Raw genomic sequence first — 15,170 nt, 5'->3', positions numbered from 1 at the left:
CGCCGCTTTGCCCCCCCGCCCTTCCCCCCAGTTCGGAATAAACAGCGGCAAATGAGCGATGAATTATTACGGCAGTCCCCGCTAATGAGCGTTTTGGCGGGGATGAGGCGTCGTTCGTTGGAGCTGAGGAGGAACGAAGGAGGACGCGCGGCCTCCCGGCCCGGCGCGGAGCGGTTAACCCGTAGCGAGTGCTGCGAAAACCGATAAATAACGGACGCCGCGCGGCCTCCGCACTCACTGCCTGGCGCTGATGAGCAGGAATTAAAGGCGATGAGCGCTGATAACCGCGGCAATTAAAGAGGATGAGCGCTGATAAACGCGGCAGTGAAAGGGGATGAGCGCTGATTAACGCGGCAGTGAAAGGGGATGAGCGCTGATTAACGCGGCCCCCCGCGCTGTGAGGGGCTCCCGGAACGCGCCGCGCGGCGCTGAGGGGACGCATTGCGGTTGCGGCGCCCGCGAGGAGCGGCTCTTTAACGGCGGCACGGAACACTCAGGGCGGTCCCCGCTACGGACAGCGCTGCGGAGCGAGAGAATTTGGAAAACGAGGAGAAAAAAGGCGTTTTGGGGACAAATCCGCCCGCCACTGGGGCCGATGGGAAAGATGTAAATGAAGTAGGGCGAAGAGCCAATCAGCGCGCGGTTCTGGAGGAGAGGGGGCGGTGAGAAAGGGGGCGTGGCCCCGCCCCTCCGCGCGCTGCCTGTCGGGCGGAAGCGGAAAAAAAAAAAAAAAAAAAAAAAAAGGGGGGGGGGGGGGGGGGGGGGGGGGGGGGGGGGGGGGGGGGGGGGGGGGGATCCCCCAGGGCGGGTTCCGGGGACCCCGGGGCACCCCCAGAGCGGCGGGGGTGAGCACTGTGACAGCAGCGTGCTCCTGCGGAGGACGCCGGGACCCCCGCCCGCCCCCGGAACGGGTCCCCAGGGCGCTGGGAGGGACGCGGGGACCCGCGGGTTCCGGGGTGCGGGGAGGGAAGCTCCGAGCCCGGGTCCCCCCCCGCAGGAGGAGTGATGTCAGGAGACGCGCCGGGACCCCGACCGTGCCCTGGAGGGGGGATGGGGGACCTAGGAGGGTCGCTGCGACCCAAGGTCCCCTCAGAACGAGTGGCAGGGACCCAGGGACAGACATGGGGACCCCAGAGCCCCCCCAGATGGATACAGAGGTTCCCAGAGACACCCTGTGCCCTCAGATCGCCCCCCCCAAAAAAAAAGGCTTATAGGGTCACCTGGACAGGTGCTGTGCCCCCCAACTACTCCACAAAATGGGTTATAGGGTTTGTGGAGGGACACTGAGACCCAAAGCCCACCCCCAGAATGGGTTACAGGGGCTCCAGGAGGGACACAGAGCCCAGATCCCCCTCAGATTGGGTTAGAGGGTCTCAGGATGGGTGCTCTGACCCCTGATGTCCCCGTAAACGGGTTATGGAGGCTCCAGGATGGGTGCTCTGACCCCTGATGTCCCCGTAAATGGGTTATGGAGGCTCCAGGACGGGCGCTGTGACCCCAAATCCTCCCAGACCCCGGGACGGACGCTGGGGCCTGAAGTCCTCCCCAGCGTGGGCTGCGGCAGCACCAGGAGGAGTTCGGTGACCCCAAATCCACACCAACGTCAACTGCAGGGGAACCAAGGGGGGCACTGGGACCCCAAATCCACACCAGGATGGGTTACAGGGATCGCAGGGCAGACCCTCAGCAATGGGTTACAGGGGCACTACGCCCAGATCTACCCCCCCCGCCTTCCCCCCTCCTCCCAGGTGGCTTCTGGGGGCCCCAGGAGGGTGAGACCCCCAATCCTCTCTAGAAATGGGAGAAATGGGTTGTAGGGGCCCCGGGGTGGGGGGGCCCACTGGGGGCCCGCAAACCCAGCTGTGCCCACGGCCCTTCCCCCCCCCCCCAGGGCGAGGAGTTCTACCTGGTGAAGTGGCGGGGGTACCCCGACAGCGCCAACACCTGGGAGCCCCGCAAGAACCTGCGCTGCCGGGGGCTGCTGAAGCAGCTGCACCAGGACCTGGCGCGCGCCCCGGGGGGCCCGGTGCGGCCCGGCCCGCGGGGGCTGCCCGCCCGCGCCTCGTCCTACCTGGTGCAGAAGGCGGAGCAGCGGCGGGCGCTGCGGCGCTGGGAGCGGCACCTGAACAACACCCGCAGCCACCGCGGCCGCATCGCCGTGGAGAACGAGGTGGACTTGCACGGCCCCCCCCGGGACTTCGTCTACATCAACGAGTACAAAGTGGGGGCCGGCATCCAGCTGACGCCGGTGGCCGTGGGCTGCGAGTGCAGCGACTGCTTGGCGGAGTCGGCGGGCGGCTGCTGCCCCGGCGCCTCGCGCAACAAGTTCGCCTACAACGAGGCGGGGCAGGTGCGCATCCGGGCCGGGCTGCCCATCTACGAGTGCAACTCGCGCTGCCGCTGCGGCGCCGACTGCCCCAACCGCGTGGTGCAGAAGGGGATCCGCTACGACCTCTGCATCTTCCGCACCGGCAACGGGCGCGGCTGGGGCGTGCGCACGCTGGAGCGCATCCGCAAGAACAGCTTCGTCATGGAGTACGTGGGGGAGGTGAGTGCGGCCGGAGATGGGGACGGGGACGGGGACGGGTGCGGGGCAGCTGGCAGCAGAGCCGCGGGGCTGTGGGGCTGTGGGGCCGTGGAGCCGTGGGGTTATGGGGCTGTGGGGCCGCATCCCCGCAGATCATCACCTCGGAGGAGGCGGAGCGCCGCGGGCAGGTGTACGACCGGCAGGGAGCCACCTACCTCTTCGACCTGGACTACGTGGAGGACGTCTACACCGTGGACGCCGCTCACTACGGCAACATCTCCCACTTCGTCAACCACAGCGTGAGTGGGGCCGGCTCCCCCCGCCCCGAGGAGCGGCCGGGGCTCCCGGGGCTCCCCCTGACCCCTCCCCGCCCCCGCAGTGCGACCCCAACCTGCAGGTGTACAACGTCTTCATCGAGAACCTGGACGAGCGCCTGCCGCGCATCGCCCTCTTCGCCACCCGCCCCATCCGCGCCGGCGAGGAGCTCACCTTCGACTACAACATGCACGGTGCGCACCCACGCCGCGGGCCTCCCCCTCCCGCCCTGGCCCCGTGACGCCCGGCCCAAACCCACGCCGGGTCCCGCCGTCCCCTGGGGTGTGTGTGTGTGTGTGTGGGGGGGGTCCCACGACCCCGAGGTCCGTCCCGGCCCCACGGCACAGCCTCCTGCCCCGCAGCGCCTGTCCCCGCTCCACGCCGCCGCTCTAAGGGCTGCGGGGGGAAGCTGGAGCGCACCCTTCTCTTATTGCCCTCCCTCTCCCCACAGTGGACCCAGTGGACGCGGAGAGCACCCGCATGGACTCCAACTTCGGACTGGCTGGGGGGGGGCTGAGCGGCTCCCCCCGCTCCCGGGGCCGCATCGAGTGCAAGTGTGGGGCCGCTGCCTGCCGCAAGTACCTCTTCTGACCCCAAATTCACGCCAGGGCCTTGCAAACACACGTGTTGAACGCAGCAGGGGGTCTGTGCCATACCATGGGAGGGGGGGGGAACAGAGAGGGGGGGACACGTCACGCGTGCTGGCGGCGCCAGACGATGACGGTGCCGGCCGCGTCGCTGGAGGCCAGCAGGCTCTCGTCGCAGTTGAAGGCGACGGCCAGCACGGCGTGGCCGTGGCCCTGCAGCGTGTTGACGGTGGCGCGGGCTGAGCGGCCCACATCGAAGAAGTGCACGCAGGCGTCCTCGCTGCCCGTCACTGGGGGTGGAGAGGGGGGAGAACGGCGTCGGGGGCGGCCCCACGGCTGCGCCCCCCCCGCCCTGCTGCCCGGCACGCACCTACGCAGGCGCCCTGGCGGAAGGACATGAGCGGGCAGAAGCAGCTGCGCAGCGGTTGCTCCCGGTGCCGCGTGGGGAAGCTGCGGCGTAAGCGCAGCCCCGGCGCTCCTGAGCCCTCCTCCTCCACCACGCTGCAGAGGGACGAGGTCAGCCCCGCCGGCCTGGCCCCGCGCACCCCACGCGTCTCCCCTCCCGGCCCCGTAGCCTTCCCCGGCCCTTCCCGGGACGCCCTGTCCCAGCCCCGCGGGACCCCACGGGCACCTCCCCAGCCCGCTGGGACATCCCCCCTCCCCGCACCCCCGCTCTCAGGGGCGACTGCTGCCCCGAACGCGCCGTCCCACCGGAAGAGCAGCAGGCGGTCGGGGCAGGCGTTGACCAGCAGGGAGGGGTCGGGCGCCTCGCGGCTGGCCCAGGCGCGCGCTGACAGCGAGGTGATGGAGCCGCCCGCCTGCACCACCACGCGCGAGGCCTTGGTCAGGCGCCCTGAGGGAGGGGGACACGGTGAGGAGGGCTCCGCTCCGCCCCACGGCGCCGCCCCACGGCGCCGCCCCACGTACCGGTGCCGGGGTCGCAGAGGAAGGAGGAGATGGAGCCACGGTCGTCGCCGGCCCAGAGCACGCGGCCGGGGGCATCAAAGCACAGTGCCAGCACCCGGCCCGGCAGCCGCCCCGCGCCGCCGCGTGCCGCCTTCCCCGTCGAGATGTTCACGACGCGCACCATGTGCCGCGCGCTGCCCACCTGCGGGAGGGACACCGGGATGAGCGCCGGTAACAGGGACAGGACGTGGTGACACAGGAGGGGGTGCTGCGACGGGGCACGGCAGGACACAGTAAGGGGGACGCGGCACAAAGATGTGGGGACGGGACGGGGCGTGGGGATGCAGCGCCGGGGCACGGACACGGGGATGGGCACCGCGTGAGGGAATGCAGGGATAGGGACGGGATGCGATGACGGGATGCGATGACGGGACGCGCTGATGGGACACGGTGACAGCGCGGCGGTGGGGACGGACATGACGAGGGGTCACGGTGACAGCAACGGGATGCAGCGACAGCGCCAGGTGACGGTGATGCGGCGCACACGGGGCCACTCACCACGGTGAGGTTGTTGTTGAGCGGCTGGAAGGCGCAGCACAGCAGCGCGGCGCCGTCCGGGTCGGGCACGCGGCGGATGCAGCGGCCGTCGTTGGGCGCCCAGAGGCGCAGCGTGCCGTCCAGCGAGGCGGACACCAGCACGTCGTTGGACAGCGACCACGCGAAGTCGGCCACGCCGCCCTCGTGGCCCCGCAGCACCCGCAGCACGGCCGGCGGCCCCGGCGCCAGGCGGCACACCGAGATGGTGCCGTCCAGCGAGCAGCAGGCCAGCAGGTGACGGTCGTCGTGAGCAAACTGCACCTTGGGCACTGCAAACAGCGTCAGCGCCGCGCCGCCCGCCACCCCGGAGACCCCCAGCACCGCGTCCCCAGCATTTGCGGGGCCCCCGGTTACCGGCGCTGTCCATGTGCTGGTCGAAGACGTGGTAGACGCCGGCGAAGGCGTAGTTCTCACTCAGCGTCGTGTCGCCGGCCATGGCTCGGCTCGCCTCCGCCAGCGGCGTTGGCACGACGCCGGGGGGGCTGTGGGGCGGGTGTCGGCACGTGGACTCCCCCTCCCACCACAAAAAAAAAAAACCAAACAAATCCCCGAGCCTCCCGCAGAGCTCACCGCTCGTCAGTGCTCCCCCGGGGGACTCCAGGGTGGGAACCGCGGCTGAGGGAACGCCGGTGGCCACGGGGCGCGCGCGGGTCCTCCTCGAAGTCCTGGGGGGGAGAATCGGGGTGGGGTGGGGCTCTTGTATCCAAGATCAGTACAGCGACCCCAGAACCCCCCCCCCGATGGGTTGCACAGCCCTCAGGGTACACGCTGCGAGCCCAAACGCTCCCCAGGTGGGTTACAGGGACCCAGGGAGGGACGCTGTCCCCCCAGTGACAGGGTTACAGGGACACCGGGATGGGCACTGTGACCTCCAGTGCCCCCCAGATGAGCTACAGTGGTGCCGAACCAGCTGATGCCAGTCTAGATCCCCCCCTGAGCGCGTTACAGGGACCACAGGCGGGATGCTGGGACCCCAGATATCCCCCAAACGGGTTATGGGAACCCGGGATGGGCGCTGCGACCCCAGATTCCCCACCAGCACCCCGAGCAGGTTACAGGGACCCCAGGAGACACACAGTGACCCCAAAGCCTCCCCAGAACAGGTTACGGGGGCCCAAGGGCCGACGCTGTGACCCCGATCGTCGCCCAGCACGCGTTAAGTGACAGCAGGAGGGAGGCTGCATCCCGGGCTGCCCCCAGAATTGGTGACAGCGGCACCGGGAAGAGACCGAGACCCCCCGTGCCTCCAAAATGCGTCACGGGGACCCGGGCAGGGGCACAGGAACCACGGGTCCTCCCCGGGGGTCTCACAGCGCCCCAAATCCCCCCCCCCCACCGGGTGCCAGGTCCCCGGTCACGCCGCGCCTCGCGGTGCCCCGCACCTCCATGCGGTCCAGCGTGGTCCTGCTCGCCCTCAGCGCGCTGCCGCTGTGCGCCCGGCAGCTGCCGGCCTCGGACAGCGCCCCGTAGCGCTGCGCCAGGAGCCGCGCCCGCAGCCGCAGGTACCAGCGCCGGGTGCCGCCCTCCAGCGTCCCGCCCTGCGCCTGCTCCCGCAGCAGCTGGCTCCGGCGCCGCACGTACTGCGTGCGGAACTGCGGGCAGCGCGGGGTGCGGTACGCCGCGTACCTGCGGGAGGGGGGCCCGTCACACCGCGCGCCGACGACCGGGACCCCCGCGCGGCGCGCCGCGATCCCCGGGCCTCACCGCGCGTCCACCGCCAGCACCTGCTGCCACACGGCGGCCATGGCGGCGGCGGAGGCCGCGCCCGGGGCCTGCCCGTCCCGCTCCACCGCTGCGCGCGGCCGCCGCCCGCCGCCGCCTCAACGCCAAAATGGCTCCGCGCGTCGCCCCGGCGACGGAGCAAGGGGCGGGGCTTCGCCTCCCAGCCAATAGGAGAGGGGAAGAGGAGGAGGCGGGGCTGGGCCGCGGCCCTGCGGTAAGCGGCGCGGTCATTGGTTCTCACCGTCCCGCCCCTCCCGGTCGCGCTTCTTCAGCCCCCCCCGCGCCTCCCTTTACGGTTTCTCGCCTCTCTGCGCGGCCCCCCCCGCCTTTACGACAGACGGCAGCGCTTTGCGGCAGCGGAACGCGCAGCGCGGGCGGCGGGGTCTGTGGGGCGGAGCGGGGCAGTGGGGAGCGACGGGAGGAATTAGGGGGCGGTGAGGGGTCAGTGGAGGGCAGTAGGAGGGAACGGGAGGAAATTGGGGGATAACGCGGGTGGAAACGGGCAACTGGGGGCCCATAGGGGTTAATTGAGGGGCGGTTTGGGTGCATTCGCTGTCACCTGGGGGCAGTGGGGCTCTGCGGGGTTTCTCGGGGGGCATTCGCTGTCACCTGGGGGACAACGGGGCTCTGGGGTTTCCCGGGGGGCATTCGGGGTCACCCGGGGGGCAGCGAGGGCGGTTTGCGGGTATTTGGGGGTCGCCTGGGGGGCAGCGGTGGCACGCGGGGTCCCCGGGGGCAGGCAGGGCTCCTTGGGGTCACCCGGGGGTATCTGCTGCCTGGGGGCGCAGCCTTCGTCCCCCCAGCCCCGCCATGGCGCCATGCCTCTGGCCGTGAGGTGGCCGTTCCCCGCCGGGCCTCCGCTCTGCAGCCGCCTGGTGCTGGGCCTGGTGGGCACCTACAGCTGCCTCTGGACACGTGAGTGCCCCGCCGCTCGGGAGCCCGCCCCGCGGCGCCCGGGCAGCGGGAACCTGAGCGTGCCCCCGCCGCAGGGTACCTGAACCGCCTGCGGGTGCACAACGCTGAAGTGCTGCACGAACTGGTGGAGCGGCGGGGGCCGCGCACCCCCCTCCTCACCGTCTCCAATCATCAGTCCTGCATGGATGACCCGCACCTGTGGGGTGCGTGGGGCTGGGGGGGGGCTCAGTGGGGGCCGGGGGTACGTGGGGTGCCGACGGGGTTCCCGTGCGGCTGGGGAGGGCCTGCAGGCGCTGGGGTGGGGTTGCTGGGACTGCTCGGGCGGTCCCGTGGGTGCGGGGGCATCTCATTGTCTCTGTGCCCTTTTGCCACCCCCAGGCTCCCTGAAGCTGCGCCACATTTGGAGCCTGCACAAAATGCGATGGTGAGGGGGAGATCCAGGGTGTGGTGGGGGACAGACGAGGCTCCCCGCTGCCCCCCCTCATGCTGTGGACCACCCCAGGACCCCCACCGCCGCAGACATCTGCTTCACCCGAGAGCTGCACTCACGCTTCTTCAGCTTGGGGCGCTGCGTCCCCGTGTGCCGTGGTGAGGGGCGTTACTGGAAGGAAGCGGGCGAAACTGGGAGGGCTCAGTTCATCCTGGGGGGGCTCTGATCTCTGCAGGGGACGGCGTCTACCAGCGTGGGATGGACTTTGTCCTGGAGAAACTCAATCAGGGAGACTGGGTGCACGTCTTCCCCGAGGGTACGGGGGGCACTGGGGTCTATGGGGCGGGTGAGACTCAAGGGTCCCCTGCTAACTCCCTCCCTGTGCTACCTTTTCCATAGGCAAAGTGAACATGGGGCAGGAGTTTGTGCGCTTCAAGTGGGGTGAGACCCCTGTGCCCATCATCCCCTGCGTGCCCCACATCTTCCTCTCTGTACCTCACAGTTCCCCACGCATCCCCTGTACCCCTCCCAGGCATCGGGCGTCTCCTGGCTGAGTGCCGCCTGGACCCCATTGTCCTGCCCCTGTGGCATGGCGGTGAGTGGAGATTCATTGGTCTCATTCTTTTGGGGGGGTGGGGGAAGGGAGAGGGGTCAGGGCTTGCTGCGGGGCTGGCCCTGCTATGGGGCCAAGCCTTGGTGTTGGACAGTGCCCGCCCCATTGTTCCAGGCATGAATGATGTGCTGCCCAATGCCCCCCCCTACGTGCCCCGTGTGGGAAAGGTGAGTTATCTCGGGGGGAGGGACACAAAAAAACGTTGGGGGGTGTCTGTGGGGCACTGACACTGTCCCACAGCGGATCACAGTGGTTGTGGGGCGACCCTTCAGTGTCCGACCCCTCTTGGAGCGGCTGAAGGCTGAAGGCACCTCCACAGTGAGTGGTCGTGGGGTAATGGGCTGCTCTGCCCCCCTGATGGGGGGGAGTGGGGGGGGGGCAGCAGCGGGGGGCTCTGTGGGTCTGGCTCCATACCTCACCCCCTAGGTGGAGATGCGGAAAGCGCTGACAGATTTTGTGCAATGCGAATTTGAGGCACTGCGGAGTCAAGCACGGACCTTACACCCGACCACGTAACTTGTGGGGCAGCACCACAGCTTGTGGGGCTGCCCCCCTCCCTCCCCAAACAGTGCACGGTGCCAATAAAGGTGGTGGAGCTCTGCACCCCCTCCCCCTTGTGTCCCTCTCAGTCCCATAGATGTGGGGATGCTGCTCCCGATCCCAAACCTTTATTGGAGTTTGAACTATGGGGTGAGAAAGGGGGGGAGGGGCAGACGCCCAAAATGGGGCTTGAAGCCCCCATATGGGGCCAAAGCCACACCATGGGGCTCAGCCCCCACCCCTGTCACCCTGTAACGGAACTGCGGTCCCACAGCGGCTTGCGGTGGAGTGATCCGTGCCTGAAAAGCCCAGTCCCAGTGGATGCGGTGTGGTCCCGGCGGGAGGCGGCCCCATCACTCCTCCTTTTTGTCTCGGGGGCCATCGTGGGCTGCCTGGCAGGGGTGGGGGGCAGGGGGTTAAGCAGAACGGCCTCTGTGCCCCCACAGCGCTACCAGTCTACCCCATCCATCTCCCACTGCCCCCCCCGTCCCAGTCCCTCTCCTGGTCTTCTCAGTCCTTCTCCCAGTAACTCGTTTTCCCCCGATGCCCCGTCTGTTCTGCTCTCAGTGCTCCCAGACCCTCTCCTATTGTACCCTGATGCCTCCCCTGTGACCCCAACCCTGCAGCAAGTACCCCCAGTCTATCCCAGTTATGTCCCGGTTCCTTTCCCAGTGCTCCCAGTACCTGCAGCCGTGCATGCTGCTCCAGGAGCCGGTCGTACTCCCGCGTCAGCCCCTCTGCCTGCCGCCGCATGGCCTGCACCTCGTTCTCCGCCTTCTCCAGAGCTGCGGGCAGGGAGGTCACCCCATAGAGCCCCCCCTGCTCTCCCCACCCTGCCCCCCTCTTCCCCCCCCATTGTTCTGCCCTTACTGCGCTTGCTGGCTGCCAGCTCCTCCTTCAGTTTCTCCACTTTCGCCTTCAGGCTCTCATTCTCAGCCCGGCTCGGAGGTGCTGTGTCCTCTCCCGCCTCCTGCAGTTGCTGCGGGACAGGATGGAGGGGGTCAGAACCCCAGTAACTGCCTTAGAACCTCCCCACAGCTCCAGTATATCATCCAGGACCCCCCCACAAAGCGCCCTCCCCATTTTACCTTGCGCAATGCCTCGTTGTCCTCCATGTAGCGCCGTGCCGCCTGGCTCGCCCCCTCTGCCTGCTTTCGAAACGCTTGGCTGGAGGCCCCAAGCAGCGCTTGCTGCGAGATCAGGGTGACCAAGCGGCGCAGCAGGCTGCAAACGGGGGTGTCAGTAGGGCCGTGCCACCCCCTCAGGCCCCCGCTCCTTCCCCCGTACTCACAAGGAGAGCAGCAGAGCAAAGCCAGCCAAGTAGAGGTTGCGCTGGGCACGGAACAGCCGCATGTGGAAGTGCTCCAGAGCCCCCGGGGTGGTGGGGAGCGCTGCCCGCTCAGAGGCACCGTACTTACGGGTCTCCCTGTAGGCATCTGGAGGGGGGGGGTTACAGGGACGTCAGGGGTTTACACAGGGGTTATGGGGACTCTATAAACAGCGCGATGGGGTCCTTGGGGTGCTGGGCGGTCCCAGGGGAGCTGAGGGGTCACCACAGCTCTGGGGTAGTGCTGCCCGCCTGGGGAAGGGGGGTGGAGTTACGGGGGGCTCTGGGGATTATAAGGACTTGGGGCTTTATAGGGGTTATAGGAACACGTGGAGGCGTACGGGACAATTATGAAATGGTTGGGGGGGGGGGTTATGGAGAAGTTACAGAGGATGTGGAGCCGCACCCAGCAGCAGCAGCACGAGGATGACGATGAGCACCACGAAGGCCGTGTTGCCGTAGGCCACCGCCAGCCCCACCAGGCGCGACTTGAAGATCTTCTGCCATCTTTTGGTGTGTGGGGGGGGAGTTAGGGGACTCCCGGCTCCAGGGACAACCCTCTCCCCAAACCGCTCACCTGGTGGGGGACACGAAGGGGACACAGAGCAGGAGGACGAGGAAGACCTCTGCGTAGAGGAAGGTGGCGACAACCGTCCACTGCAGGCTCATGGCGTCCTGGGGGGGGGAGGGGGGGGAAGGGTGAATAGGACCCCCCGGAACCCCAATAATTCCCCCTGGGATCCCCCCCCAGGACCCCAATAACCCTCCCCAGGACCTTGCGCAGGGCCCCGACAGCTCCCTTACGAACACTCACGGCACCCAAATTCCCTTAAGACCCCGCGAGCACCCCAATAACCGCCCCAGGACCCCCATACCTCTCTCTCTCTGAACCCCCTCCTCCACCCCCCCGGATCCGCCCGGCCCCGCCTCACTCCGCAACAGCCGCTTCCCCGCCGCCCCTCGGACGGATAAAGGAAGCTGCCCGCCGGAAGTGCCCGCCCACGGCAGGGCTGGCGACCAATCAGTGCAGTGTTGCCGGAGGTGCTTCAGCACTGCTCGTTTCTCTTCTGCCCCCTGCAGGTTAGAAGGAGGAACTGCAGGCGCCAGTCCCACTTCCGCGTTTCTTCACACATGCGTACAACCCTACCGACCACTGATTGGTTAAGCGCCGCGGTGGATTTGCATAGAGCCGCTCCGCACTGCCAGTCCGCCGGCATCTATGGTGTTTGGGCCACCAAACGCTAGCGCGCATGCGCAAGAAAACACGGAAACGGTCTCCGATCGTTCTAACCGCTCTGTGTAGGCGGTCCGCCAATCTCTATGCTGTTTGGTCCTCCAAGTATTAACAAGAATGCACCCTCGTACGCGGAATTGGTGTCTCTTCGCTCTACCCATTCTGTGCCGCCAGTCCGTGGTAATTCCTTGGGCTCAGTAGGGCTGCACAGGAGAAGCAGAAACCAGGCAGAAAAGACATGAAATGAGCAGCAAAATGCACCCCGTGCTATCGCTATGGGGAAAAAGAACACCATTTTCGGTGCGTGCCTCTTCCTTCCTGTATGCAGCACAACTATGCGCTGTACGCAGCACATTCCCACAGTGCCCCAGCACCCCACTTCGCTGACCGGCTGCTGGGTGCTCAGAGAGATATGGGCAGCAAACACATTCACGGCGCGTGATGGCACCACAGAGGGCTCCCAGAGGTTCTCAGTACAACCTAGGGTGCCCTGGGGGGGCCCAGGAAGCTCTAGGAGGAGCGTGGCAGGGCCACACCGCACTGAACAGAGCGCCGGGGACCTCAGTAACCCTCAATGCGGCGGGACCGCATCAATCCCATTCAAGAAGTTATTTCCGCAGTCTCCGCTGCTGCCGTGTGGCCAATCCACAGAACTGCCACTGCCTATGGTATTTGGCGCCGCAGGCAGCAGAACGCATGCGCGCAGACATGCGGAAGCGACGTGTCTGCATTCTGACCACTCTGCGCGGCGAATCCGCCAAACTTGGTCGCGATAAGCCCTCCAGGCGGCGACGCCTGTGCACGCAGGCGCTTACCCAGAGTCGGGAGCTGCTCCCAGCCCCGCGCTCTTCCTCCAGTCATGATCGTTCTCAATGGGCGAGCACGCAGCTCGCTGGGCTTTTTGTGTTTCTCCGCTGGAGGTGTCCTTCGCTCTCAGCATTCCTTTCTCAGGTCTTCTGTCTTGTTCTGCAGCGTGGCCTCTGACTATTCTTTCTTGAATTGTCACAGCTGAGACAGAGTTGGTTTCCTTCAGTGGCTGGTATGATGCTGTGTTTTAGCTTTCAGAAAAAAAAAAAAAAAACATAGGAGTGGCGCCGATGTCAGTTCTTGCTGAGCGGCGCCGTACAGAGCCAAGGACGTTTCAGCTTCGTGTCCGGTCCTGCCAGCTAGGGACTGGGGAGGTGCAAGGAGCCAGGAGGGGACAGAAACAGGACAGCCGACAGCTGGACAGAGCACGTGCCACCGAGCGAGGAAACCACGAAATGGAGAGGAGTCAGAGCAACTCTGCCCCAACCTGGTAAGCAAGGCTAAGCCTTTGACATCATCTCCCACAGGATTCTGCAGGAGGAGATGGCAGCTGGTGGCTTGGGCAGGTGCGCTCTCTGCTGGGTGAGGAACTAGCTGGACAGCAGGGCCTAAAGAGCGGTGCTGAAACGAGTTGAACACAGCTGAGGGACATGGCTTAGTGAGAAATGCTGGTAATTCAATGTACGCCAAGTTGTAAGCGACGCAAGCCAGAGCCCCCCCCGTAAGCATTAAATGTTTACATGCAAAGCGTTGCTTGATGCTGGTGTGTTACAGCATCTCTGTAGGGTCAGACAGCACGGTGTCCCAAAGTGAGCTTTGAGTTTTCAGGATTAAGATTATGGCTGCATTTAAGGGGTACTTTTTAAGAAAGAGATTCAGGTTAGGGTTATTTAACAGTGAATTTCCAGGATTCTTTTTGGTATTGCTTTGAAGGTTAGAGACGTTTTTAGTACGTGGCTGAGGGGTAGGGTTGGAGTTATTTTGGAAGGTTTGTACAGTTGTCCTTAGAGCTGTTAGGGTTACGATTAGCATTATTTTTGGGGTTTGGGGCTCATTAGATTTGGGGCGAAGGTTTTAGAGTTAGGTTCATCAGGGTTAGGTTTGGGGTCAAGGCCAGGCCTCTGGCCCCAGCACTCAGACCCCAAGGGAATCGCCGCCCATTCGATGAGCCCCACAAACGCAGTCGGCTTCTACACCTCAGCGCCCCAGAGTGAGATCCAAGGCATGAAGTGACACAATACAACACAGCCAGATAACTCTCCTGTAGAATGGAAGTATTTTCCTCATTAATATTGAATCCTGAAGTGCAGCACTTGAGACATGTTGAAGAAGGCGAAGAGGAAGGCAGGACAAAGTAAGGAGAACCCAGGGAAAGCAAGGGCAGCGCGAGGGAAGACCGACACAGAGCCAGCAGGACCTCAAAGAGCAGCAAGGATCTCTGGGAGCAACAGAGCACGCCGCACTGCGCCATGAGTGGATGTTTGTGTGCATACATAGCCTTTACCTTCCGGATCAATGCAACGACAGCAGAGCTGGGCTCCTCGGCACTCCAGGAAACGCATCTTTTCGTTCCTTGCTGTTCTCATGAAGAGCCATGAACCATCCCTGCCGTTCTCGTAACGCCCAGGAGCGACGCGTTGCTCCGCCGCCACCTGTGGAACGCAACGCGGGGTTGAAGGGACGGCCCAGGACGCGCCGGGCAGCGCCTGTTCTGCGCTACCGGAATCCTTGGGGCCGTTACGACGGCGAGCAGCGTTCCGTCAGCAGCGAGGTTGGCGTTACCTCAGGACTGAGGTCACTGCCTGCGTTACTGTTACGACGACGTCTCTGAATCATTTTCAGGGGATTTTTAGGGTGAGGCCTATTAGAATTATTTTAGGCTCATTAGGGCTATGATTGATGTTACTTTTAAGGTTAAGATTACAGTTACTGTTACTATTTTTTTATTATAATTAGTGTTAAGGTTACTTTTACTAAGAAATTTTAGCATGATTTTTATTGCTACATTTGGAGTTACAGATGATTCAGTGTCAGGTTAAGGGTTAGGATTAGAGCTCTGTTGGGGGTTAACACTGTTACCTCCGCAGCTCCCGGCAGGGTTGGAGTCTCAGTCAAATGTTTCGGGTACGTTTGGACCTGGCGGCTCACGAGCACTGACAAGCAAACCGTGCACTCAGAGCAGCGCAGAGGATTACGAGTTCTGCTCAACAACCACACCCTCACACACACAGGCATGCATTTTTGATAACCCCCATAAGAGGGAAGCAGAACCTCCCTAAACAAGTGCACTGTTACTCTCCGACCCTTGAGAGGTGGCAAACAACCAAAACAAGAGGGAAGGAACATGGTGGCGGTGGATGCGACAGGCAGTGCCAGCAGGGCGGCCCCCGCTGCGAGGGGCACTCGGCCTCTCCCCCGCTTTGATTCTGCGCGGGCTCTGCAGGGTTGGTTCCATCGCACGCTGTACCCACGTGGCCAGCGCACAATACAAGTGGAACGGCTGCTTGCAAAACAAGTCTGTGCAAGATCGAGATAAACTACCAAGGTCAGCTCTCTCTACAGAGCAAGATCCTTGCGGCTACAGCCACAAAAATCAGTTCTCTTAGAACTGCTAGAATACTTCATTCCACCCCAGAATTACTGTTCAGTC

At 65.0% G+C, this 15,170-nt stretch overlaps 4 protein-coding genes and 1 long non-coding RNA gene across 8 annotated transcripts; 2 read left to right on the top strand and 3 right to left on the bottom strand.

Moving 5' to 3' along the window:
• Positions 1 to 1,891: 1,891 nt before the first annotated feature.
• Positions 1,892 to 3,478, top strand: SUV39H1 (suppressor of variegation 3-9 homolog 1; the record flags this gene model as incomplete). The annotated part of the gene is given in 4 exon segments (XM_021383434.1): positions 1,892 to 2,548; positions 2,680 to 2,826; positions 2,907 to 3,036; positions 3,294 to 3,478. Coding segments are annotated over 4 exon segments (1,074 nt in total), but the record flags the coding sequence as incomplete, so codon positions are not given.
• WDR13 (WD repeat domain 13) lies at positions 3,441 to 6,902 on the bottom strand. 2 transcript variants are annotated; one of them, XM_021383429.1, is made up of 9 exons: positions 6,657 to 6,902; positions 6,315 to 6,558; positions 5,503 to 5,597; positions 5,287 to 5,414; positions 4,894 to 5,201; positions 4,357 to 4,537; positions 4,141 to 4,282; positions 3,800 to 3,930; positions 3,441 to 3,719 (listed from the first exon to the last, which is right to left on the bottom strand). In XM_021383429.1, the coding sequence occupies exons 2-9, from the start codon at positions 6,318 to 6,320 to the stop codon at positions 3,535 to 3,537; spliced, it is 1,176 nt and encodes a 391-aa protein (XP_021239104.1). In that variant the 5' UTR covers positions 6,321 to 6,558; positions 6,657 to 6,902; the 3' UTR covers positions 3,441 to 3,534. The 2 variants fall into 2 exon arrangements, with proteins under 2 accessions (XP_021239104.1, XP_021239103.1); XM_021383428.1 differs by having other exon boundaries at positions 6,637 to 6,794.
• A 14-nt stretch (positions 6,903 to 6,916) lies between these two features.
• TAZ (tafazzin) lies at positions 6,917 to 9,222 on the top strand. Its single transcript, XM_021383430.1, has 11 exons — positions 6,917 to 7,036; positions 7,443 to 7,569; positions 7,644 to 7,772; positions 7,948 to 7,993; positions 8,072 to 8,157; positions 8,235 to 8,315; positions 8,399 to 8,440; positions 8,532 to 8,594; positions 8,727 to 8,779; positions 8,853 to 8,930; positions 9,039 to 9,222. Exons 2-11 carry the CDS (start codon positions 7,473 to 7,475, stop codon positions 9,126 to 9,128), a joined length of 765 nt encoding a protein of 254 aa, XP_021239105.1. The 5' UTR covers positions 6,917 to 7,036; positions 7,443 to 7,472; the 3' UTR covers positions 9,129 to 9,222.
• Positions 9,223 to 9,264: 42 nt separating this feature from the next.
• Positions 9,265 to 11,566, bottom strand: BCAP31 (B-cell receptor associated protein 31). Of its 3 annotated transcripts, none has more exons than XM_021383431.1 (8): positions 11,412 to 11,566; positions 11,057 to 11,154; positions 10,886 to 10,986; positions 10,444 to 10,588; positions 10,241 to 10,376; positions 10,023 to 10,131; positions 9,837 to 9,937; positions 9,265 to 9,544 (listed from the first exon to the last, which is right to left on the bottom strand). In XM_021383431.1, exons 2-8 carry the CDS (start codon positions 11,146 to 11,148, stop codon positions 9,506 to 9,508), a joined length of 723 nt encoding a protein of 240 aa, XP_021239106.1. In that variant the 5' UTR covers positions 11,149 to 11,154; positions 11,412 to 11,566; the 3' UTR covers positions 9,265 to 9,505. The 3 variants fall into 3 exon arrangements, with proteins under 3 accessions (XP_021239106.1, XP_021239108.1, XP_021239107.1); XM_021383433.1 differs by having other exon boundaries at positions 10,241 to 10,319; XM_021383432.1 differs by having other exon boundaries at positions 11,355 to 11,489.
• Positions 11,567 to 12,886: 1,320 nt separating this feature from the next.
• Positions 12,887 to 14,680, bottom strand: LOC110391540. The gene is made up of 3 exons (XR_002434093.1): positions 14,600 to 14,680; positions 14,025 to 14,172; positions 12,887 to 13,781 (listed from the first exon to the last, which is right to left on the bottom strand). It is a non-coding gene; the product is annotated as an uncharacterized LOC110391540 (long non-coding RNA).
• Positions 14,681 to 15,170: the final 490 nt, after the last annotated feature.

This window comes from Numida meleagris, unplaced genomic scaffold, assembly GCF_002078875.1.
Source record: "Numida meleagris isolate 19003 breed g44 Domestic line unplaced genomic scaffold, NumMel1.0 unplaced_Scaffold398, whole genome shotgun sequence".
NCBI classification, from domain to species: Eukaryota; Metazoa; Chordata; class Aves; order Galliformes; family Numididae; genus Numida; species Numida meleagris.
This window is presented reverse-complemented; position numbering and strand designations above follow the sequence as displayed.